General features: G+C 50.1%; 7 protein-coding genes across 7 annotated transcripts; 5 read left to right on the top strand and 2 right to left on the bottom strand.

The window, feature by feature from the left end:
• Positions 1-48: 48 nt before the first annotated feature.
• CI109_100162 (uncharacterized protein) lies at positions 49-2,077 on the top strand (the record flags this gene model as incomplete). The annotated part of the gene is made up of 9 exons (XM_032006889.1): positions 49-97; positions 159-191; positions 266-583; positions 656-825; positions 893-1,326; positions 1,421-1,720; positions 1,810-1,829; positions 1,902-1,968; positions 2,047-2,077. The coding sequence occupies 9 exons, from the start codon at positions 49-51 to the stop codon at positions 2,075-2,077; spliced, it is 1,422 nt and encodes a 473-aa protein (XP_031858808.1).
• A 260-nt stretch (positions 2,078-2,337) lies between these two features.
• Positions 2,338-6,883, bottom strand: CI109_100163 (uncharacterized protein; the record flags this gene model as incomplete). The annotated part of the gene is made up of 14 exons (XM_065966733.1): positions 2,338-2,417; positions 2,488-2,546; positions 2,612-2,731; positions 2,796-3,048; positions 3,111-3,537; positions 3,591-4,067; positions 4,123-4,203; positions 4,261-4,389; positions 4,452-4,562; positions 4,640-5,854; positions 5,910-5,957; positions 6,008-6,508; positions 6,575-6,731; positions 6,822-6,883. The coding sequence occupies 14 exons, from the start codon at positions 6,881-6,883 to the stop codon at positions 2,338-2,340; spliced, it is 3,720 nt and encodes a 1,239-aa protein (XP_065822805.1).
• Positions 6,884-7,303: 420 nt separating this feature from the next.
• On the top strand, positions 7,304-9,328 carry CI109_100164 (uncharacterized protein; the record flags this gene model as incomplete). Its single annotated transcript, XM_032006891.1, has 4 exons — positions 7,304-7,845; positions 7,921-8,632; positions 8,685-9,029; positions 9,086-9,328. 4 exons carry the CDS (start codon positions 7,304-7,306, stop codon positions 9,326-9,328), a joined length of 1,842 nt encoding a protein of 613 aa, XP_031858810.1.
• Positions 9,329-9,656: 328 nt separating this feature from the next.
• On the top strand, positions 9,657-11,220 carry CI109_100165 (mRNA 3'-end-processing protein YTH1; the record flags this gene model as incomplete). The annotated part of the gene is made up of 4 exons (XM_032006892.1): positions 9,657-9,804; positions 10,078-10,525; positions 10,704-11,067; positions 11,134-11,220. The coding sequence occupies 4 exons, from the start codon at positions 9,657-9,659 to the stop codon at positions 11,218-11,220; spliced, it is 1,047 nt and encodes a 348-aa protein (XP_031858811.1).
• A 224-nt stretch (positions 11,221-11,444) lies between these two features.
• Positions 11,445-13,482, bottom strand: CI109_100166 (ATP-dependent RNA helicase HAS1; the record flags this gene model as incomplete). The annotated part of the gene is made up of 6 exons (XM_032006893.1): positions 11,445-11,729; positions 11,813-12,133; positions 12,195-12,496; positions 12,593-12,710; positions 12,778-12,977; positions 13,038-13,482. 6 exons carry the CDS (start codon positions 13,480-13,482, stop codon positions 11,445-11,447), a joined length of 1,671 nt encoding a protein of 556 aa, XP_031858812.1.
• Positions 13,483-14,725: 1,243 nt separating this feature from the next.
• On the top strand, positions 14,726-17,013 carry CI109_100167 (uncharacterized protein; the record flags this gene model as incomplete). The annotated part of the gene is made up of 3 exons (XM_032006894.1): positions 14,726-15,913; positions 15,968-16,492; positions 16,552-17,013. The coding sequence occupies 3 exons, from the start codon at positions 14,726-14,728 to the stop codon at positions 17,011-17,013; spliced, it is 2,175 nt and encodes a 724-aa protein (XP_031858813.1).
• Positions 17,014-17,489: 476 nt separating this feature from the next.
• On the top strand, positions 17,490-22,832 carry CI109_100168 (uncharacterized protein; the record flags this gene model as incomplete). Its single annotated transcript, XM_032006895.1, has 19 exons — positions 17,490-17,555; positions 17,677-17,815; positions 17,893-17,993; positions 18,062-18,118; positions 18,251-19,097; positions 19,154-19,229; positions 19,288-19,770; positions 19,837-19,972; positions 20,036-20,217; positions 20,275-20,428; positions 20,495-20,629; positions 20,680-20,871; positions 20,935-20,961; positions 21,019-21,202; positions 21,256-21,318; positions 21,372-21,985; positions 22,046-22,188; positions 22,242-22,509; positions 22,569-22,832. 19 exons carry the CDS (start codon positions 17,490-17,492, stop codon positions 22,830-22,832), a joined length of 4,131 nt encoding a protein of 1,376 aa, XP_031858814.1.
• Positions 22,833-25,092: the final 2,260 nt, after the last annotated feature.

The raw sequence follows: 25,092 nt of genomic DNA on the forward strand, positions 1-25,092 counted from the left end.
TGCTTACCAAGCGCCTCTCGTCGATCATTCTCGGCTGCTAGAAAGACGATGGAATCACAACGGCCTGCTCAACTCCCACCGAGGGGTCTACCCATTCGTACGTGTCTTGCATATCATGACTGGGCATATCTATACTGACCTGCTTGCAATACACGTAGTATCCGGTCCTCCACCCATCACCGAGTCTTCTAGTGAGTGTCAAAGCGCGGTATACCACCCCGTCTACCTTGTGTAGTGTCTGATCGAGTATGGTTGCCTTACCTAGCATGTCGACAATGTGCTAAGGAGTTCAACGTTCTCTGGCGACGAAAACACACTTGCGGTCATTGCGGCTACGAATACTGTTCCAACTGCTTATCAGATGGTCAGGCACTCATGCCTCGGCGAGCAGGACAAGGGGGCTCTTCGACCTCGTCCTCAGGTGGAGGAGGGACATTCGCTGAGATTGGAGCGGAGATCAGAGCTGGTTTAGGGCTGGACGATAAGCGGGATAGCAATTACGCAAGAGTGCCAAACGGGGGCGGGGAAGGTAGTGGATATGAGGTGGAAAGTGTCTGTCTCTATTGTTTAGGCATGTTGCAAGGTGGGTGCGAGCGGACTTCGCTTGGGGCGATCTAGTGCGGATTATCTATACTGATTTGGTGCTTGTCTGCAGTGACCGCTGCACCCTTACCGATCCTTCGATCTCTACCCATCAAACGACTGAAAGACTACCTTGCAGCATACGGTATACCCTGTGTCGGCCCGAAAGAGAAGGAAGACTTCGTTCAAGCCGTTATAAAAGCTCGTAACCCTTCTACGGGCTGTTTATCCCCAGAAGCAGAGGTAAGTGGGCCATGCATACCATTCCTCTCTTAGAGCGCAACGTGACGGATGATTCTCATGTTTGCAGAGCTATTATCGCCGTCGATCTGTACCTAAACAAGGTCAACCACCCCGCCCGAACGGTACGACTCCCGCCCGACCTAATCCAGCACAAGCTCGTCCACCTCCGCCTTCATCCCAACCACGTACATACGCATCATCATATCGACCTCCACCACCTATAGTCCGACCTGGTCCTCCACCTGCTCAGACCTATGCTCGACCACCACCACCTCGGACACCGCAATATGCTCCTAGACCTGCTCAACCACGTCCACCACCCGCGCAGGCCAGACCACCACCGGCGACTCCACCACAAAGACAACCTTCTCCACCTGTACCGACAATTTTGTCTTTGGTCAGCTTACCAACCTCTTATCTGTCGAATTTGGGTATCGGGACGTTGAAAGCGATACTGTATGAGAATCACGTCCGGGTGGATTTCAAACAGGTTTTGGAGAAGTGAGTGGACTGAACTTCAGCTGGCAGGCGGTGCGCTCCAACGCAAATAAAGCATTGAAGCTGATCACTGCACCTCTGCGTTCACCTTTCCCAGGGATGAGCTCATCGGTCGAGTATCAGAATTGGTTCAAGACGAGAGAAAACGATTGGAAAGACAACGAATTTTAGAAGAACAGGAAGAGAATGGGAATGCCACAGCCGCCCCTCTCACTGCAGAAGGCAAGAATGGTGAAGATGAAGGTGCAACGGAAGGAGAAGCACCAGGTGGAGAAGGGGAGACGGTCTTGCCTAGTGCGAAGAAGAGTGTACCGACTGGACCTATGCCGGAGATCGATAGAGGGTTATGTGTGGTTTGTCAGGATGAAGAGGCGACCCTGGCAGTCGTTGATTGCGGGTAAGTCTACAACATTTCCTCGCATATAATTGGGGCGTTGGGTCATCGAAGTCGGTTCATGATGCTGATGATAATATTCACTTCGCTAGACATCTCTGCATGTGTGCTCGTGAGTTTGCTTCACCGATACCACAACAAGAAAAGTCTTCTGAGCTAATTGATGTTATCGATTTCTCCTCAGATTGCTCCGACCTCATCATGGCGACGAGTCAAGAATGTCCACTCTGCAGAACGAGAATCGTCACTCCGTACGTACTCTTTTCCCTTCCCTTCACACAAACATCAAGGGACCAACCACTGACCTCTTCCGTTTCTTTACACTTTAGTCAACGACTTATCAGAATATACCGAACATAATACGATTCGATCGTCGATAGATAGATCCCCATTTTACAGTCTCTTGCTCTCTGAATGTCATTACCCCATAATCAGACCGTCATATGATATGCTAGATGCATTTCGAATCGTCAAAAGCCAGTCCATTCCCTAACTATATCAAAAACAATCATAACAAATGCGAGAATTAGATTTCTATGCAGATTAGTCTCTTGATGACAAGAGAGAAGAAGGGAATCCAAAACGGGACAGGAAAGCAAGACCGAAGAACGAAAGTTCAACTACTGTATCCCTTGCTCGATCTTCATCTTCTTGATCAGAGCCCAATCTGCCAAATCGACTTGATCTCTGAAATTTGTTTCTGCGGCAGAGAAAGTCATGTCAGATTGATTGCCTCCATTGGATAAGGACGGGAGGGATGGGCGACTTACTGAGTGTATCGATACTTTGCCTGGTGATAAGCGAAACGACTTCGTCCTTATCGTCAAAGCTACACCAGAAAGACATTGTCAGTATTAAGTCTCGAAGTTCCTGCCGGAAAATCCTTTAACTCACTGTCGTCCGTAAAGCTTGGCAGCTTGATGAGGTGCTCTTTCAATCTTGACAGCAGCACCCGCACCGACTTGAGACTTCTTCATGATCTCAAATGGCTTGTGGTTGATCTCGATCGATGTGCTAAGTGAACCCAAATGATCAGCTGGATAACTCTACGACGATCGAGTGTCGGGAGACAGCTTACATCTTTCCTAAGGTGATGATCTCCCTCTTCCCAGTCTCCTTGTCCACCTTCACAACACCCATAGGCGTGCCAACTCTCATCGTTCCTTCAATGATATCACATCCCAAAATGATAGGATCTCGGTGAGCGAAAGCCTTGAGGATCTTGAGCTTGACGGGCCAGACAGCATTGGGGGCAGCTTCTTTTCGCTTAGCTTCTTGCACTTCGGTCATGTACTTTGTAAATGCGTCGAACAAATGGTAGATGATCATAGCTGTTCAACAACCCCCATCAGCTCATGGTCTCGGGACCCACAGGACAAGCGAGCTAACATACCAGAGAAGATCTTGATGCCTGCTTTTTGAGCCAACTCTTGCGCTTCTCTCTCGATTTGAACATCAAATGCCAAGATCACCGCATACTCCGGAGCCTTGTCCAACATCGTTCCAGACTTGACGATCGTACTCTTGTGAATCGGTCCAATACCAAAGTTGAATACTGGGATCTTCATCTGTTCCAAGAATGTCAAGAGAGCTTCGAGGGAACCCAGAGTACTCGCTTGTACCCAGACACCCTTGCCGGATTTGGTCACGAAACGAGCCAATGAAGTCAAGTCTTCCATAGCCAGGTCCTTGTAAGCCTCAACTTCGTCGTCGTCTTGAGCAACGTAGAGCTTGGCTCCGGCGATAGCCTTCTCGAGACCGGGAGCAGAGATCTTGACACCAAGAGCGGCCTTGACCTCCTTGTGGTGGACATAGGCAGACTACACAAAATTAATGAGCTATATGAGATTTTCTGGACTTCACCGAAGCTCACCTTGACTCGCATTTCCCTCATCGGTTGAGGCGTAAGCAACGCTCTGACTGTTGTCACGATCGGACCATCCGTTCCACACAGCACGATTCTATCACCTTCTCGCATCACACCGTTCGACAACACCACGTCGATAGTGGTACCCAAACCCTCGATGACCTTGACCTCCAGAAGGGTACACTCCAGCTCGGAGATGTACATGAGATTCGCGTTCATCCTCTCCTGAGTAAGCTTGACCAAGAGCATGAGCATGTCGGGAATACCTTCTCCAGTGATGGCGGAAGTGGGGACAAGAGAGATGTTTCGACCGAGGTTCTTGTTTTCGTCGAAGATCTCAGCGTTGAGACCCTGTTCAGCGAACGCGAGCTTGGTCTTTCGAACTCGATCCTCGAACTCTGATTTGACAGACTTGGACTGAGCGTTGAGGGTTTCTCTGAAACCGCCGTTAGGTGTGGGTTCCCAGCCGTACATTCGGTCGATCTATTGAATAAGTGTGAACGTGCGGTTCGCGTATACTTCTGTTTGGTAGACGTACCTTGTTCAATGCAACAATGAAAGGTGTCTTGCCTTGTCGCAGCAAGTTAAGAGACTCGATGGTTTGGGGTTCAAGACCGTGCTGTTTGATTCGTCAGAGTGTTGATCTCTACATGAAGAGTGAAGGGAAGAAGCTTACAGTGATGTCAACGACCAAGATGGCAATGTTACACAAGGAAGAACCACGCGTTCGCAAGTTGGTGAAAGACTCGTGACCGGGGGTGTCAATGATGAGCAAACCAGGGATCTGAACTTTGTACTCCCCATCCTGTATACAGATTGATGATTAGCTAACTGTTTACATACATGCGCGATCTGCATAACACTTGCCTTGTTGACGACCATTGTCTTCTCCTCAATCGCAGATCGAGGGAAGAAGGTGGCACCGATTTGTTGGGTAATACCACCCGCCTCACCCTCTTGCACAGAGGTTTGACGAATCTGTACACATACAAGGCTTTCGTCAGCTGGTTGCCAATGAGAAATGAGAGATATATAACTGAACCAAGATCACGCACCTTGTCAAGCAACTTGGTCTTACCGGTATCGACGTGTCCCAAGATACAACAGATAGGACTTCGCAGGTCGTCTTTGCTCTTCGCAGCTTGAGCAGCCTCAGATCTCTCCTTGATCTTCTGTAAAGCCTTTGCCTTTCTCTGAGCCAACTCGTCATCCTCGGAGTCATCGTCAGAATCGTCATCAGAGTCATCGTCCGAGTCGTCCGAGTCGTCCGAGTCCTCTTCGGAAGAAGTTTCCTCGTCCTCAGAAGATGACTCCTCAGCGACGGGCGCCTTGCCATTAGTCTTGGCGGCAGCGGGTGTAGCAGCTTTGGCAGGCGCAGGCGCAGGCGCAGGAGTAGCTTTCGCGGGCGCGGGCGCAGATGTGGAAGCGGCGGGCTTGGGCTTAGGCTCAGGAGCCTTCTTGGGTTCGTCGTCTTCCGATTTGTCCCAGTCATCTTCCGACTCCTCGACCTTAAGCTTGTCAACTCCAGCGACAATGGTCTCCACAGCAGCAGCCTCGTCCTCCGACTTGTCCCAATCGTCTCCGCTATCTTCGGCTTTCGCCGCAGGAGCAGGTGTCTCGACCTTCGGTTGGGGTGCGGGAGCTGGAGAAGCGGGAGCGGAAGTGGGAGCAGATGGGGTATCCTTGGGAGCAGCAGGCTTGGGTTGCTTCTTCTTGTTTCCGTAAACGACCTTCTTCTTCTGTTCGGGAGCGGCACCACCTTCTTGCAGACCAGCCACGATCATGCCAGACGCCAACATGGCCTGTTTTCTCGCCTCGGCAGCAGCCCTTGCCTTCTTCTCAGCCGGAGTGAGAAGTTTACCCTCCGCCTTTGCCTTGGCCTGCTTCTCCTTCTCCTTTTGCTTCTTCGCAGCCTTGGCAGCTTCAATCTTGGCCTCTTCCTCTGCTATTCTCGCGTCTTCCTCTTCGATCTTTCTCAATCGCTCCTCCTCAGCTCTTCGGACTTCCTCTTCCAACTTCTTCTTCTCCTCCATAGCAGCTTGCATGGCCAAAATATGCGCTGAGACTTTCTTGCCCTTTCCAGCGGCAGCGACGGGCTCGGCAGGTTTGGCAGCAGCCTTCTTCTTCTTCTTCTTGTTCTTGGACCCGGCGGCACCTCCTTCTTCCTCGTTATCGTCATCCTCAGCTTCACCAGCGGGTTCAGCCGGCTCTGATGGCTCTTCTGTTACCGCGGGTCCCTTCTTAGCAGCCGCTTGAGCCTTCTTCTTTGCCTGATGATCGAGCAGTCAGCATTACGTCCTGCTCTCCTTCTTGCTTTTGACCTACCTTCTCCTTCTCCTTCTTCAGCTTTTCCTTTTGAGCTTTTGTGAGAATCTGAAAATCAATGAGCTTAGGTTTCGGCAGAACAGGTTCCGCGAGCTCACCTTAGGCCCGTCGTCCTCTCCTTCTTCATCTTGAGCATCTGCATCAGCAGCGGGTGAAGGCGCTGCTTCAGCCTTTGCCGCCTCCGCCGCTTTCCTCTCTGCCGCTGCCTTCTCCAAGATGGCATCGATATCTTCCTCATCCTCTTCTACTTGTTTCTTTCCCTTCTTTCCCTTCTTGCCCTTCTTCGGCTTCACATCTTCCTCGGGCCACTCGTCGTCGAGGTTCGCAGGTGCGTCAGCCTCCTGTATAGCTGGACTGTCGGCGGGAGCGCCAGCGGTAGGTTCGTCGAGCTCCTCGTCCTCCTCTACCACCTTCTTCTTGTCCTTCTTTCCCTTCTTTCCCTTCTTTGGCTTGACATCATCCTCCGGCCATTCGTCGTCGAGATTGGGTTTTGTGTCAACCGCAGGTTCAGCGGAAGCGGGCTCGTCATCTTCGTCGAAATCATGCTTGTTCTTCTTCTTCTTCTTGTCCTTTTTGGCATTGGACGCTCGAATTGTGGCCTGCAAAGTGCTCTATGTCAGCTTCATGGATACATTACTGACATCCCAGCCAGCTGAGAAACGCACCATCAAGTCGCCACCTTCGTCATCGTCCACAGCATCTCCGTCATCAAGCATGTCAAAGAGACCGCCCTTCTTGGAGCTCTTGACGGGTTGAGGTACTTCCTCATCACTCTCACCAGCTGGGGATGTGATGTCCTTGAGAGCAGCTTCCTTCTTCTCCCTATTTGGTTGAGTGGCGAATCAGCGCATGGCCACCTCTTACCTTCACACCACCGGCAATAGGTGAGAGTGGAGGGCAAATCTAACGTACCAGAACTCCTCGTCGTCGACATTCTTCTTGCCACCCTTCTTTCCCTTGTTCTTGGGCGGCATCTCTAACGTATACTATGAGTTCCGATTTGAGTGAGTGCGATTGCCGTAGCCTTGTTTGGTGATTGTGATTTGCCGGCTGGCTTTTTGTGTGAGGAGGAGAAAAAGTTGAATTGAGTGACAGGGACAATGAGGATCACCTCCAATTGAAAGGGTTCAACCGGCAACAATTGGCTCCAAAAGGGAGGATTAGGAAATGTGTTTGTAATGTCTCTTAATCGGAAATTAGCGGAGTTTGAATCCTTTTCTAATGACATTAGAAATCCCTTCGAGCGGTGGAGGAGGTGAGGTGTGTGTGGCGTCTCGCTAACTTTCAGGTCCCAGTCATTGACGGCGAGGACAGACATTCAAAGGCGCGTAACTTTCTTTCCTTTATTGACGTGTTGTTGCTATTATTCCTCGACTCGTAGACCACTCACAAGAATGTCTTCAAATCCGCCTGGAAGCAACCTGCAAGCTATCCCTGGCGAGGAGTATGAGCTTCCCACACTCACTGACGATACGGAGCCTGGACCTTCGAGACGAAGAGTATCCAATACCAAGCCAGCTCGCAAAATCACCCTCCATCCGACACAATCCACCGCCAATCTGCTCTTCTCTGCGCCCACACAGAACGGAGGGCCATCACACCCCACACCCCGTAAGCGACATAACAATCACGCTGGGCTGCCCGATTCTCCGGAAGCACCGACGACACCACGACGGCTACATCGTGCAACATTCTTGAGCGAGGATGCGGATCATAACCTCTATGGCACCAGTCCTAGAGATGCAGAGCAAGTAGACTTGCCAGATTTTGGACACTTCTTGGGGTTCAACGATGATACTGGAGAAGATCATTTTGCGATAGCTCAGGGCATGAGAACGAGGTGGAAGAGGAAACTCTACTTGCTGCTGGAAGAACCGAGTAGTGGACGAGAGGCATTCTTTGTACATATTCTGGTGACCGGGATCATCCTTTTCAGGTAAGCCGAGTCGAGCGAACGGCATAGCCCTTGCGAAGTGTTTGTATTCGCTGACAACACGTTATTACTCTGCAGTGCCATTCTCACTACATTGTCTACGATGCCAGCTTTCCATACCGACCCGTCTTCCACTCGAGTCCTGTTCGGTCTGGACACATTTATCGTCATTCTCTTCACTATCGAATACTTTGCTCGATCTCTCGCCCACTCCGACTCCTGGCAACAATATTACACCTGGGCCACCTCATTCTTCGCTTTGCTCGACGTGATCGCCATCTTACCATATTACATCGAGGTGGCACAGAACGAAGATACCTCTATCCTTTTCCGATTCTCCATTCTTCGTACATTCCGATTACTCCGAGTCTTCCGTGCATTCAAATATCAGAATCAGATGCTTCTCACTATCGAAGTGATGTACGTCGCCGTGCGTCGATCGAAAGATGCTCTATGGGCATTGAGCTTTTTCATCCTCCTCGTTTTGGTACTCTTCTCCACTTTGATCTATTTCGCCGAAAGAGGTACATGGGACATGTCGCTCGGGGCGTTCGTTGATTCGGATGGAGATCCTTCAGCTTTCGACAGTATTCCGAAAACAGCTTGGTTCTCACTCGTCACGATGAGTACCGTCGGATATGGAGAAGTGGTCCCGAAGAGCTTCTTGGGCAAATTGTTGACAGTACCCCTGTTGATGTTTGGTCTGTTGCTCATCGCTCTGCCGAGTTTTGTGCTGGGAAGGAACTTCGCGATCGTCTTTGATGCAATGACACAACAACTACCCAAGCCGGTAAGCAATTGGATTTCGCTGAAAGGAAACCAAGCTGACCTTTCAAGGGCAGATATCGAACATGACCAGCCCTCGGGAATCGCTTGATGAACAAGATCCATCCCAACAACCTTTAATGGTTCCCGCTCCTCCTACCGAGACGACATTCAACACACCTCTCCTACCGACCGTGGCTCCCAGCGTCTCCGGTACACCCGTCCCAACTGCGAGACCGCGAGCCATCTCGCCGTTGCCTCCTCAACAGGGTACGGGAATGATCGCGAGTGGCAGTGCTTCAAGTCAACGCGCTGGAATACCACGAATGTGGGACGGTGGCGTCGATGGACTGGGTAGTGATCCGAAATCTGCCGCGAAAGAGAGAGACCTAACAAATGTCAAATTGGCGAAGAATCAGTTGGTAAGCTGACTGATACCGAGCTTACGCCCACAAATAAGCTGACACTTTTGATGTAGGTGTTGTTGGAGCAAATCGACTCTCTTCGACGGACAATCGACAGACAAGGAGAGATGTTAGCGCGTTTGACGGACATCTTTGGCGCAGGCGTGAGCGGAGGTGTAAGCAATACGGTCAGAAGCGAACAAGGGGTAGGATTGGGAGTCAGTATGGGGGAAAGCACCAGGAGGTCGGCAGAAAAGCGCAGACATAATGGGGAGGAAGATCAATTTGCATTGGGCGATAGTGATGATGAGCGATAGACGCACGGTTGTAACTCTATCTGACTATGTATGGGCATTGCGTATCTAGATACTCGTTATGTAGATATGGAAATCGATTCCTAATTAACGACTGCCACATTAGAAACGATTTTGTAATTGATTAGTAAGCAATTTGACTGCTCGTTAAACTCGCTCGAGATTCAGGATCCATAAATTGCTCGTCACGAAAGCAACATCAACCTGAATCTTCCTCTACTCACCTCATTCTCCCTTTCACATTTACAAGGCTCAGTCCCGGATAGCCGCATATTTTGCCAGCGCCCGTGCTCGTCATCTGGTCTCCTTACCACCGACCGCACCCTACAGCATGGCAGCAGCGACATCCTCGAGCTCAAGCTCGACACTCGATCCCTTGCTTGGTCGAGCGGCGGATTTCGTAAGACCCGACTTTCATCAGGTCAATTTGGACTTGGAGGGGTTTTTGAAGACTGAGAGAGGATTCAAGCTTGATTCTGGTGAGTTTGTGTGTGATGTTGCTGCTGGTACTCCTAGACTCTGCCTAGTTGTGTAGTCGTTGTTTTGCATTTTGGGAGCTTCCGTCTGTTCCTTCCATTTCGCTGCTGTTCTTGTCAGCTTGTTAGTGCTGCTTGGACGGCTCCCTACCTGTCAGGTCGGGGAGTCCCTCCTGTCGGCTTTAGGACGCCAGGCCCCTACGAGCGTGTTTGTCTCGTCGTTGTGACTGCCTCTTGATTTGTTGTGCTTGTACTGACGTTCCTGCTTCCTCTCAGACTCCCAAATATGTCCTCTTTCACTCACCCCTCTCGGCTGTCCTCTCCCCCCTTCCCAATGTCCCTATCGACACACCACCCCCTCCCGTCTAAACTTCCAACCACCCCCACCTTTACCCTCCCATCCTCGAGAACGCGAAAAGAAAACTACCGTCTGCAAACATTATCTTCGAAATCTCTGCAAGATGGGCGACAATTGCGAATACACACACGATTTCAACTTGAGGACTATGCCAATATGCATCTGGTTCGTGAAACAGGGGAAATGCGAGCTGGGTGGTGAATGTCTCTACTATCATCCGAGAGATAGGAGAGTGGAATGTCCGGATTATAATAGGGGGTTTTGTGTATTGGGGCCTGAATGTCCGAGGAGACATGTGAGAAGGAGGGTTTGTGAGGCTTATCTGGCAGGATTTTGTCCAGATGGAAAGGAATGTCTTTTAGCTCAGTGAGTGTCTTGTTCACCTCTCGCCCTTTCCCGGGATCTTGCTGGACCACGGACTGTCTCGGGTCACCGTCGATACACTGGTCATCCGTTTGGTACTGCTTGTTCAGAGACAATTCCTCTCCGAGTAATTTCTCTCTCCGCTTGACTTGACACTGACATCTTTCTCGCTTTGTTGTAGCCCATCGCCCAATCGTCCCCCTCCCGAATCATATGAGAACCCCACCCCACCCGATCCCACCCAATTCACTGGTCCCCCACCACAACTTCCCGCAGGTTACGGACGATGGCGAGAGTACAAATACGATCCGAACGCAGTTGTCATTCCCGCTCCGGCGTGGGTCGAAGGTGGTTCTCTGTCAGGTTGGAGAGCCGGTGGTTTCTTATCGGGCAATGCGAGAGGGAGAGGTGGAGGCGGTGGCGATGACGGTGGAGGTAGTGGACGAGGAGGTGGCGGTGGAGGAGGCGGCGGAGATGGTGGTGGTGATAGGAAGGGTGGTGGTGGTGGTGGTTGGGTTAAGGATCTCAGTACGGTCTTGTGTTTCGTGAGTGGCAAACAGTCTATCTTATATGTCTCGTAGCTGACATGTGTATCACTCGTCCCCTCGCAGAGGTGCAACTCTTATGGTCACTTTGCCAACGCGTGTCCCAACCAGGCTGTGCCGGGAGACAGAGGAGGACTGAAGCGGGAGAGATAATATGCACGCTAGCATGGGAGAGGGAATAGATTGGGAGATTGGACAAATGTTGTACAATAGAATATGCATGCACTGTAAATGGTTCAACGGGTCAGCCCCGACGAGATGTGTCGCTTGCCAAACTGTCGAGTAAATCAACAAATGCTGCAAGAGCTTCTCGGTGAAAGCAATCTCATAACGTCCAATGCATCATCATGACAAGAAATATAACTATAACAATAAGATCACTTCCTTCCCCTCTTCCTGTAGTAAGCCTTCTTGTCCTCTCCATCGTCATCACTATCACTCTCTTCGCTTCTTTTCTTCCCACCACCCTTGACACTTCCAACGCTGATGTTGACCTTGGGTGGAACGGGGAATCCAAACGCTTTACCAACTTTGGCCAAGTCAAGTTTGTTGACGTCGAAGATCTTCTTGAGGGAATATGAAGCGTAAGATTGGAGATATGATCGATAACCATCTCGAGCAGATTGGTTGAGGTAGTGGTTCTTCGAAATGAGGTTTTCAAGCTGTCCAAGGGAAACAATTCATTCATGAGTCACTGATTGCCTTTGCATTAATGCACTTGGCCGCTGCCGCCTGGCGCACTCACCTGCTTTTGAACATCTGCAATTTTCTTTTGAGGGAATTGATATTCGTTCAAAGGAACTTTGGCGACCTTCAAGAACCTCAAGAAACCCAATTCACTAGGTAACAAGAACAACAGACTCTTGCCCGTCTTGCCTGCACGAGCCGTACGTCCGACACGATGGATGTAATCTCGAGGATCATCTGGCGGGTCAAATTGGATGATCCAGTCGACTTTGGGGATATCTAAGCCTCGGGCGGCGACGTCTGTGCAGAGCAAGATACCGGAAGGGGCGTTGCAGAATTCGAAGAAGGTGTTGGTCCGTTTTTGTTGTTTTTGTTTGCCCTGCGAGAATGATCCGGTGTCAGCCGAAACAGCAACCCAGGTGAGGACGCCCGGAACTCACGTGAAGATCCAATACTGGCACATCGATGTAATTCAACAACTCCGCATGGTAGTTGACCGAGTTACAACTGGAGAAGAAGACGATAACCTTCTTCTTCAAGTTCTTTCTCAAGAAGGTGAACAGCAACATGAACCGTTGATCTGATTCACAAACAACATAACCCTGTTCGAGCATGTCGACGGTGGACGCATCTTTCTGCTCGTCGACGTTGATGTACAAGGGACCGGGTCGGAGTGAGATTCGGGCAAGGTCGGTGACCTTGGTGGTTTGGGTGGCGGAGAAGAGCATAGATTGACGGTTGTCTGGGGGAAGGGGGAAGAGGACATTTTCTTAGTATGATTGTTGACATAACATGGAGGACGATATAGAGGTGCCAACTGGAACGTAAAATAACTCACCAGCAGGAAGGATCTTGATGATCTGCTTCATCTCCTCCTCGAAACCGATCTCCAGAATTCGGTCGGCCTCATCGATGACCAAAGCCTTCAAGTTCTTGAACACAAACCCTTTCGTGTTCTGAGTCGCGTGGCAGATGTCAGCTACAATCGCTCGCGGCAATAATATGCGCCAAAGGATGGCTCACCTGCAAGTGATCCAACAATCGACCAGGGGTAGCGACGATCAAGTTTACACCTTTCGCCAATTTGTCCGCCTCTGCCTTTCTGTTGGCACCTCCCATAAGAACACCGAAAGTCTGAGAATGACCTTGCATGATCTCTTTGGCGACACCGAAGATTTGAAGAGCGAGTTCTCGAGTAGGTGAGATGATGATCACGCCGGTACCTATTGAGCCATAATTGTCAGCTGATGTAGTTCAAGGCGACGTGGCTTGAGACAGCTTACCATTGACAGGCTTGAACCTGAGAGTGCTGAGCATTTCCACACTCGGAACAAGGAACGCCATCGTCTTTCCACTACCCGTCCTCGCAGCACCAAGTACATCCTTGCCTGCCAAGAGAGGAGGGATAGTCCTCGCCTGCACTTCTGTCATCGTCTCGAATCCCATTCGCTGAACAGCTTGTGCCGTCGGAGCAGAGAGGTTGAGCGTGGAGAAGGGTACTCGTTCGTATGATGCGCCTGGGGCGGATCTAACGCCGAGAGCGGCGGCGGTAGCATCGGACTGGGTGGAGGGAGCGTCAAGGGTGACTTTGGAAGAGGTTGCTTCGGCCGTCATGGTAGTGTCTACGTCGGCGGGGGCGGCGTCGGACGCAGCTTTGGAAGGTCGCTTTCGCTTTTTCTGAGGTTGGGAAGAGCCGTTAGCTCGAGGAGGTTGAGCGACAGCTGACATATTGTATGATCTATATGTATTGATAGGTGCAAAGCATTCAACGATTACGATTGACTTGACTTGAATCAGCTCCTTCTCAAAATCTCGTCCGGGTACAGACTGACAAGATACAGAACTGACAATCAACTTTTAATCTGGGATAAAACGGAAATAAATAAACCGGGAAATAAATGAGGGACTGATCAGGTGAGCCCAAAGAATTTCGGCAGCTGCACTCGCTCGCTCTCAACTTTACGTTCCCCCTTCTCCTCTATATCTATCTACTCTACTCTTCTCTTTCATCTTTCATTTGCATAACAAACCACTTAAAAACGCCTCGTATAGAGTGCGAGACTACATACATTACACTGTGAGTACCTAAACCATCGACCATGCGACCTCATGTCACGCCTTGCTTCTCCCCTCTCCCCACCCCTTCTTGGATGACTTCGTGTTCAATTCAAACTAGAGTCTGTTAGGCCAAGTGCCCAAGACCCATAAACGCACATATCTGATACCTTCCATCGCATTCTTTGTCTCTCTTGTGCAGAACTTAGAAGCGACAATACTGACATCAATTGCGTTGTTAGATATAATAAGGGTTGAGAGCTTGTGCGCTATCCCCTTCCATTTACAAATTTTCACTTTCTTCAAAGTCCCATTCAGTTCGGTGAGTTCCACGTTCTGCCCTATGCACAACCTTCTCATAGCTTGATACACCCACCTCTTACCCCTTCCCTCCCAAATCTAAATGATGTCCCATATGGGAATTACCGCCTGAGCATGCCCATTGACTTTGGCGTAGCAATACGCTGGAGACGTGGGCAATCTGCTGATAAAACATGGCTGTTTTATTTTTACTGATTCGAATACCTCCCTCATCCTTCGTTTGATTGATATATCTTGATGGGGAGAGAAGCTAATCCGCAACAATCGTATAGGTCCATCGTTCCAGTGAAATTTTTGGCTTCACAGATCCCGACATCCACTTTAGTCCATGTGAGTGAACATCGCTTTCCATGCCTTCGCAGGCTCTTGTCTCTGCTCCACACATCAATCCTTGTCCTCCCGACCCCCGTATATAAGTGATGATCCAACACGACGGTCTTCTTACCAAATAACAAGCTGGTGTAAACGCCCGACCCATTTTTTCCGGGCATCCAATCTGACTCTCTCTTCTTCCGTCCTATTTCTCGATTTACGATACGTTATACAAGGACATTTTGCTGACGCCCTATCGGTGCTGTCAGTTGTTTAAACCAATATGGCTCCTTCGCGACAGCAGCCCGTTGCTGGGCCTTCTCGTCCCAAATACTCGCAACAATCGGTTGCCCAATCTCCCCCTCCCTCTTCTTCAGTCTCAGGCTTCAACTCTTCCCGCTCCCTCTTCGCCCTCGCCTCGCCTGTACTTGGCTCAGCCGACAAGGTGCAGGTCTGGGAGGTCGCCAGTGATCGTGTGATTTCTGAATGGGAAATCCAGGGTGCCAGCAAGGCCACCAGTGTCACCTGGGCAACCGCTCCTTCCGACGCTGCCAGCAAAAAGAAGAAGAGACGGAAGTCTGGCGCCGATGACAATGGCGACGAGGTGATCATCATCACGACTTCCAAAAACCAACTGGTGGTATTCAACCCCAGAAAAGGGGAAGTCATACGGACAGTGAATACCCCTGCCCCCATAACCGCTGCATGGTCTAGTCAATACGCCACAGTTCTCGCAACTGCTTCATCATTGCTGGTCCTGTCTCCGGACGCCAGTTCTTTCTCTCACACCTTTACATTACCATCTACCGTCTCATCTCCTTCGGCGATCGCCATCCTTCCCACATCAAACCCGGAGACCTTGCACGTTCTAGTCGCCGCATCATCCATTGTTGCGCTTCACCTCGAGCTCTCATCGTCGAATGTGACCTACACGTCATCACCTCTTCCCGCTTCCACCACATCAGTCACATCTATTCTCCCACTTCCGACCACCGCCCAAGGCAGCTCATTCCTCGTTGTCTCTGAGGACGACCGAACAATATCGCAATATACTTTCACCGCTCCACAAACATCCGCCAAGTTGTCATACCGATACGCCTCCCCTACTCTCTCTTCTGCCCACTCAGTAGCAGCTGAGACCAATTACCTTGCTGTCCTTCACGAGTCTGGCGAAGTCTCGCTCTTCAAGCTACCTGCCGAGCTTGACTTTGCGCGACCCAAGACTGATTCCAAGCCAAGTACAGTCAAGCTGCTTGAAGGCAAGGACGAACGCACTGCTCGTCTATGTCGAGCAGGGTTCGCGTCTGGTGGCGAAGGTGCCCCTGGTGCTTTGCTTTGTGGTCGAATGGCTGGCGGTGGCAGAGTCAAATGGCATCGAGCGGTCTTTGAGCTGCCTGAGGGCGGTCTTAGAGCTTCGACGGTCGTAAAGTGCGACGCTCAAGATCTCGTCGGAGCCAATGCTAGTGCTACTGTAAGTTGAACTTCCAACTTTGTCTCAGATCATCGGCTGATTTCTGCGTTGTAGACTCTCCCTACTCAACGATACGTCGCACCAAACAATGTAACGGAAGCGCCTGTTGAGGGTGCGGACGATGAACCGGCATCCAAACTCCCCACCGATGTCGACATGGCCGACTTGTCACTCGGTGAGCGAATGCTCGCCTTGCCTGACGGCTCTGCGGCTCCAGTAAACGGGGAGGCTACACCTGGCAAGTCCAAGGTTGCTGCACCGGGTGCAAGTCTCGACGGACCAGTCAACGCTGCGTCCCTTACCCGAGTCTTGGTCCAAGCATTGCACACATCCGACTCGGCTCTTCTTACGCTGTGTCTTTCTCACCGAAACCCGGTTCTCATTCGAAACACTATTCGAAAGATGCCGGCTCAACTTGCTTTGCCATTACTCAAGGCTTGTGTTGAGCGATTGGGTCAAGGCAAAGGTGCCAACAGGCGAGGTGGTGGACGAGGAAGCGTGCAGAATGAACAGCAAGGTCGAGGAACTGTTGAGTGGGTCAAAGGTGTGCTGGTCGAGCGAGGTGCTATTCTCATGACCGTAAGTCTGCAGCTTGCTGGTAATTAGGTCTACAATAGCTGATCGAAACCCCATCTCAGATGCCTTCTTTGCCCTTGCACCTGGCGACTCTTTCTCAACTTCTTCAAACTCGACTTCAGCTTTATCAGCCCTTGCAATCGTTATCTGGTCGACTAGATCTTGCTCTTGCTCAGATCACCATGAGACGTATCGCTGCTGAACAGGCTACCGAGGCAGCCAAGACTGGCGGTCAGAAGGGTGGTGCCGGCGAGCACTACATCGAAGGAGAGAGTGATGATGAGGATGATGATGTGGCTATTGAAGTCGATGATGGAGAGGGCGAGATTGAAGACGTTGACATGCGAGCCAACGGGCTCAGTGAGGAAGAGGACAGCGATGAGGAAGAGGATGATGATGACGAGGACAGTGACGAAGAAGACGATGATGAAGATCCGCTCGAATCGGGATCCGAGAACGGTTTCTTGGATAACGAAGCTGAGGAGAGTGGTAGCGAGGAAGAGGAGGACAGTGATGAAGAGTAGAGCAGGAGTTGTAGCATACATAACATTCACATACTTTTCTGCATGTCACATCCATCATTGCATCCCATCCATCTCCCATACAAAGCTGCATTGTGCGTTGTGCTATCGTGGGAGAGTTGATAAGACGCAGCGTACAGATTTTTTAGGTGCACGGACACGTTTCGAGGTGATTGTACCCTGAAATATCACTTCACTCGCAAAAACGTCAGGCGCGTCTACGGTGGGAGTGTCAGAACAATAATACAACATCGGTCAACGATCATCTCCAACTTTCTTCTTCACAAACTGCGTTTGACTACTCATCTTGCACTAGTGATATCTGACTAAAATCCGTGTAATACCTCACTTGCTTGCATCTTGTACTACCTTAGACGAATTCTAACCTCCGTCAATCGACCCGAGCGAGAGAGACATCACAAGCCGATCTCCGGATCCGACTTGTCTTCCTTCTTGATTTGGGGGATACATGAGAGACCATGACGGCTCAGGATGTCGAAGAGTCCGCTAGGAAAACATTAGGCTTGGACGAGGAACCTGATAAAGTGTGTATCACATCTCCTTCTTCCAGATCTACTCCACATCTCTCATCCTAGAGCAATTGCCTCGATCGATCACTCACTTCCTTCTCGTGGGTCTTGATGCTAACATAGAGTGCACATGTAGTCTACACCCGATTTCTATCTTCAACTATTCACGAAACATGTCGAGAAATGTCCGCGCGATACCAACTTTATAGTAGAACTTGCAGATCCCAAGAAGAAGGGAAGTACGCTAGGTGGAAATGGATTTGGCGTGGTGACTTGTGAGTTGACGCTAACCGCCTTAACGATTGTTGGTAGTTTGAGAGTGGTTCGATGCTGATTGTCATGTGGACGATAGGTATGGAGGATTATTGTTGGAAGGAGGTGATTCTTTCAGCAGATCCGGAACGACCAGAAGGAGGCAAGACTGATGGATTCGGGTCGTTCTCCGATTTCCAAGTGAGTGGACATTGGTCGACTGTTCAGAGCGTAACGACAAAGATTGATGTGATTGAATGTTGTTGTAGGACCACTGTAAAGAATCGGGACATATCAAAGGTCGAGATGAGAGATGTACCAGACTTGTGAGTGTAGATCTCCAAAGGACCCCTCCCCTTCCTTTGAGCAGGGACAGCCGCGTGTCATCATGTCTCATTCCCGAGAACATTACATTACGCGCCATGACCAAAGTTGACTCATCCAACCATCTCCTACAGGGCATACCACTTGAATCTCCTATAATACCTGTCCACCCACTTCCTACTACTATCTCTTCATCATCATCTTCTTCTTCACTCCCTCTTCCTCCTCCTCACACGCTTGCATCTTCCCCCAAACACGACTTTCCTACCTTCTCCACCTCCTCCTCCTCTTCGTCGTTCCAACGTCATCAACCCGTTGCGGGACCTTCTTCTCAACCGTCCTCCTCCTTTTTTGACCATCACCCTTCGTCCTCCTCGACAAGTCATCGCGACATCAAGCCAAGCAGATATCAACCGCCGTCCTCATCATACTCTGCTAGAGGATCAGCAATGGATGACGCTATCTCCCTGTCCGACTCTGATTCTGAAGTCTTGGCACTTTCTGACACAGAAGTCCCGGCTCAATACAAAAAGGTCACCAATAAAGATAATCCTATCCCCCTCTCGGACGATGATGACGACGATGATGATGGCGAGATCCCTATCAAGAAGTACAAACACCCTTCCACCTCCCAAAGGTCGACTGCGAGCAGACACCCACTTGCTCCGATCTTCCAAGTGCCTCGTGTGAAGAGCGAGAAGAGCAAGGGCAAGGAGAAGGAGAGTGGAGGTCTACCAATGGAGGAAGATGGATCGACCGATAGTCTCGCTTCAAGGCAGAAGAAGTTTGACGAACTCTTCGGAGATAGACTTCGCGCCAAACCTCCGGTCCCTCCTGCTCCGAAAACAGCTGTACCAGCTTCGTTTTCATCGTCGTCGACGTCAAAGCCTGGTCAGATGCAAGATCAGACCACGGGTATCTTTGATCGACTGAAAGCTATCAACGCGGCTAGCGCAGCAGCTATTGCTACACCTCAGGACGGTAAGTCCTTCATGACTAAAACACACTGGTTCAACGGCTAACAAGTGCTTTCTCAGCCTCGATACACGCCATCGAAGACAAGTACAAACTCTACGGAGACGAGTACCGACTGCTCTTGATGCAGAGGAAGAAGTGGGTGGCATTATCTTTGTCAACTTTGTCAAACCTATTTGGCTGACTATCCCCTTAGGTACGGAGGAAATATCGACGCCCTCGTTGAAGACCGTTTGCAACAGATTGTCCGAGGCGAAATGCACGCCACGCAACCTTATATCGCACCGTCAGAGGATCTGTTGAGACTGTTCCCACAAATTCGCCAACATCTGGATGGCGAAAAGCTCAAGTTGGCTAGATTGCGTGCGGCTGACGCCATCAAGAACGCTGGATCCGGACCATCAAGCAGCAATCGACCAAATCACTATCCGGCCATCGGTGCCGATTTGAAACCTCAGTTCGATCCTTTCGAGATCCCTGGAATGCCAGGCGCTTGGCAACCCCCTTCCGCAAGTTTGACCACCAACTGGGATGACGCTATGATCAGAGAAGCATATAGGAATATGGTTCCCGGGCACCCTTTATCTCGTTTGGACGGGATGGGGATGAGCGACGATGAGGACGATCCTTTCGGATACGACAGATTCGGTATTCGGCGTCAACAGATGACGAACGAAGGGTGAGCGAACAAAGTCACGTCAGTATACTGGTGTCTGGTAGCTGACACTCTGCCTCTGAATGGTAGTCTTACTCAATTCTTCGACGAGAACCTCAAAGACTTCTTGGAAGACACCACTGTTGACGAATCTCTGCAAACACTGGGTCTGACCTCGCTCACCGATCATCTCCCGGGCCTTGTCATTCAACTCATGCCGCATCAGGTAAGCTCTCTATCTCACTTCGTGGTCTCACGTGAGCAGAAATTGACATATATCCTTATTTAGGTGTTAGGCGTGAGCTTCATGATTGAGAAAGAAAAGAACCAGAAGTATCGTGGTGGCATCAATGGCGATAGCATGGGCTTGGGCAAGACCGTTCAATCTATTGCCTTGATGGCGGCCAACCCGAGTCAAGATCGCAAAGTGAAGACGACTTTGATCGTCGCTCCTCTTGCTCTGCTTTCACAGTGAGTCCACCTCTCCTTACCCACGTGACTGTACTTCACCTGACGTCGGTGACACAGGTGGAAGAACGAGATCGAGAGCAAGACGACACCGGGTCTCATGAGAGTCCTCATCTACCATGGTCAGAAGAGAATCAAGACTGGAAACAACCTGAAGCAGTATGACGTCGTTATGACGACTTATGGGACATTGACCTCAGAGTTTGGCAGCGAGGTAAGTCATACCCTGCAAACTTTCAGCAGCTCAGTAGCAATCACCCTGACGACTGAGCGGTGATAGCACAAGCACAAGAAAAAGGTCAAGATTGACGATCCCGACGCAAGCGAGGACGACGAGAACTTTGTTGTCACCAGGAAACAAGGACCATTGATGAAAGTCAAGTGGTACCGTGTCATCCTCGATGAAGCACACCAAGTAAGAGCGCTCCTCTTCCGAATAATGTAGTTGCTGACGAAAACGGGCAGATCCGAAACAAAAACACACGAGCGACCAAAGCATGTTTCGCTCTCAATGCGCACCTTCGTTGGAGTTTGACTGGTACTCTCATCATGAACAGTTTGGACGACATTTATGCCCATCTTCACTTCTTGCAAATCTCTCCGTCAAGAGAGTGGGAGCATTTCAGGGATAGCATCTCGAAAGTCCAGAAGAGAAGCGTGAGTGATTGACTGGGTGGGTCTGGCTGCATCGAGCGATACTGAAGTTGCCTGTATGTGTAGCCCAAGCTTGCGACGAAACGAGTGCAGGTGAGTTGCACGAATTGTGTCGCAGCGGTATCTAAGCTCACTTGATTCAATGCTCAGGCGATCCTCCGTACATGCTGCATACGAAGAAACAAGGAATCGATGCTGAACGGGAAAAAGCTGCTGGAACTCCCGCCCAAGACTACCGAGGTCGTTACTCTCGCCTTCACCGATGAGGAAAGGCAGATCTACACAGCTATCGAAAACAAGTTCCAAGTCAAGTTTAACTCGTTCCTGAAGAAGGGTGAGCTGGATCTAACTATGTGATGTGGCAGTAGGAGCTGACACCCTCAACAGGTACTGTTATGAAACACTACTCTATCATGCTTGTCATGCTCATGCGACTTCGACAACTGACTTGTGAGTGGTACTGTGCACTTTGTAAGCGGTGTAATACTGATATGATATCGTAGGTCATCCATGGCTGCTTCGTCGAAACCCTCAAGAGGGAATGGACCCTCGTGATGTACTTGTCACTGACGAGGATCTGCTTGCCGGCATCAACGCCCCTCGCGGTGACAACATATCTGAGCTGGCCCGAGCCGCTACCCTCTTCGGTCAAGAATACGTTGAGAAGGTTAAGAAGATGCTAGCTGCCCGTCTGACGCTGCTGGTGAAAGCCGACCCAGACGATGCCGACGCTCAAAACGAAGGACAATGCTCTGTCTGCTTTGACGAATTCACCGACGAGATTGTCACGCCCTGCTGTCATTCGTTCTGTGCCACCTGTCTTGAGGATGTCTTCAACTCTCCCACGGGAAATGCCGATATGAGGGACGAAGATGTCCAAGCTGGAAGGAGGAACTGTCCGTTGTGTCGATCAGTCATCGATAAGTCGAGGGTCTTCCGTGCCGAAGCTTTCATGCCTCAGGTCGACGAAGCGGACGACGATGATGGATCATCGTCTCAGGCGGAGGAAGCATCCGAACCGGATGAGGCGGACATAAAGGGCAAAGCCAAGATGGAGCCGGTTGACGACGATGACTACTACCAGATGTCAGACAAGAAGAAGGGCAAGAGGCGAGCTGTGAGTGTGCGAATGGCCAAAACTCTCGCGTGGAACGTGCTGATTTATCGCTCTGAATAGAATGATGACGGCAATGCTGGTCCTTCGAAGAAAAGCAAGAAGGGCAAAGAGAAAGCGAATGGCGCGAATGGTGCTCTCGACGATGTGTCTGCGGAGCTGGCAATGGAAGACGTCTTGCCTTCTACCAAGATGAAGCAGCTTGGGTGAGTGTGGGGTTGGGTGGCGTGAGGTACCATGCTGATGTATACTGCTGTAGTGCGCTCATCGACGCCATCAACGAAGAAGATCCGAGTCAAAAGGTCATTGTCTTCTCTCAATTCGTGCAGTACATCGATCTGTGCGGTATGTACCTCGGCCGTCGAGGCGTCAACTATGTCAGCTACGTCGGCTCGATGAAGCAAGACGAGCGAGAAGAGACCATCCGAAAGTTCAACAGACCTGCTGGGGAGGAGGGAAGTCCCAAAGTCATCTTGATGTCGCTCAAATGTGGTGGTGTCGGACTCAACCTCTGTGCTGCGAACCATGTGAGCTTATCTGCCCCATTAATCCAACGAGGATGACATTTGCTGATAGGATTCCCCAGGTGATCTGTCTTGATCTCGCGTGGAACGCTGCGACTGAGAACCAAGCTGTCGATCGAGCTCATCGTATTGGACAAACCAAAGAAGTCAAAGTGCACCGACTCGTCATTGAGAACACTGTCGAACAGCGTATCATGACATTGCAAGAATCGAAGCAGGCCCTTAGTGACGGTGCGATGGGTGAAGGGAATGGTGGGAGATTGGGAAGGTTGAGCATTAACGATTTGATCAAGTTGTTCGGGGTCAACGCGAGGGATGAAGATTAGGCAAGATGTGGCGGCCTTGACTGTTGGCGAAGGTGTTTGATATGCCTCTGAGCGGAGGAGAATGGTCAAATAGGGACAGTAGCATGGCTGTGAATATAATTGTAGATAACTGAACGTGGATCGAAAGCGTTGTACATACTTTAGCATTGTATATAGATTCTCATACTTCGTCCTTCATCTGGGATGAGGACCATTCATGTCATGTTCGTGTGAATATATATGCGTAAAACGCGAGAAGCCAAGTCTGGCGAGAACTCGATATGTACAAGGCAGACAAACGAACGGTTGTCACAGCGGACAAGTCCTGTTCTCAAAATATACAGTCGTGGAAGGAGAAGACTGTCCCAGATCATCATATCACCAAGCACTGTACAACGATAATCGATAAACCTGATGCGTGGTGGTCCTCCTGGTCGTCCTTCGTTCCTTCTTTCGGTAATGTCCCCTGGACCATTGATGGTGGAATACTATGATGACAATGGTGACAGCCTTTCGATGAGCTGCAGTTGCAATAGACAACTCCATTGCATAGGATAATAAGGTGTATACGACAGACTGTGACTCTCACTAAAACTGGTTTGACAAACTATTGATTTCACAAAATTGATGGAATAGTAGAGGAAACGTATGAAACACACACAATATATACATTCCATCCCCATCTTCCCTCACTTCTCTGTGTCATGGCCCCTATCCTAATCTAATTCCACTTGCCTGACCTCATGATGGCTTCAGACTGAGAAGGGACAACTCTTCGACATAAGGGCAGTCTACATCCTTCATCGGCCGACGACAAACCCAATGACAATCCTCATCACATACTAGGAGAGGTTCAGATGCCAGTAGCTTTGCGGTTTTAGTGGTAATCCTGTGTGGTTTCTTCATTAGTGCAGGGTTCTTCTGCCCTCCAAGCCAGCGAATGAGTGCTCCTGTAGGCTCAATGTTCCCTGCATAAACGGCGGGGATAGCAAGATCTGGGTTTGAAACGCTCTGAGTGTACAGTCTGCTCAATTCACATCTCGAAGAGTCAATTTGGTGACTCAGCTTGCAGTGCTGGTCAGCAAACTCTTTCATGGTGCTGGCATCTTTTGTGTACACGTCAAAAGTTTTTCCCAAACCATGCTTTGCATCCACTGCAACACACAGCTTGTTGGCAGTTGTGACCATTGATGCCCAATGTTTCCTCCCATTTTCAGTCATGCCAAACAACAGCTTGTGGTTGGTCCTGTTCTGTCTGTCCACAGGTCGATTGGTCTGCATTGCCTGGCTGGGTATAGTGGATGTGACAGACTGTGCTGCCAAGGTAGAAAGGACATCACTCCCAGCAACAGTCTCAGAGGATGAGTTGGCAATGTTTTTTGGCATGGTGTCTTGTTCAATTGTAGTGTCCTCTCCACCATTGCCTTGAGTGGGCTGCAGGTCGGTTTCGATGCCAGTGCTGGCATTGGTGTCAGAATACTCAACTGCACTGCGCCAGGAGTCAGTCGAGCAACTTGAACAAGCAGCCTCAGGGTGCTGGTAGATGCTGGTGGTTGATTGCATGATGTATGATGATCAGATGAGTGGCAGTAAAGTCTGTACTCTGTTATAAGCAACGTCTTTGAGAGAGTACCAAGGACAACAATACTCACATGAAATAGACTGAGAGTATAAGCAATGTTGTATTGGGCTTGCTGTGTATTTGTTGTAGGTAATGAAGGAGAAAGATAGAGGAGGGAGGGGAGTGGCAACAGCTGTTCACAATGTATATGAGTAGGCATTGTACTGGGTGCTCAGGGTTCCACTCAACAACTTCCACTTATAATCCTTTCATATGGTTTGTTTGAGCTTTTGAGATACCTTCATGTACATCATTTCCTGCTGTTTCAGACAATCAAGGGTAGCACATGGTCATTTGACACCATACCAAAGCATGAAACGATGAATGACAGATCACCCTGTCAGTCCCCAAGTCTTACAGTGTATAGTCATAGCGAGGATGGGAAAACAGTGAGAGCGGTGACTCCCCCCCCTGCTTTCAGCAAGGTCTCCTCGAATGAAGCGGTCATCCTGTGGACAACCTACGCTGAGCTACAGGCACAGCAGATGATGATATTGACATGACAGACTCTGACTCCTTGCAAAACCGGAGCATCGCACTATGAGAGAGACTATTCCACAAGATTGATCGGATACGTACAGCAAGTGTATAGGCTCCATGCGACATATATACATTTGAACCCCATCGTCTGCCTTCACCCCCAGGAATTATATACACTGT

This window comes from Kwoniella shandongensis, chromosome 1 (assembly GCF_008629635.2).
Source record: "Kwoniella shandongensis chromosome 1, complete sequence".
NCBI classification, from domain to species: domain Eukaryota; kingdom Fungi; phylum Basidiomycota; class Tremellomycetes; order Tremellales; family Cryptococcaceae; genus Kwoniella; species Kwoniella shandongensis.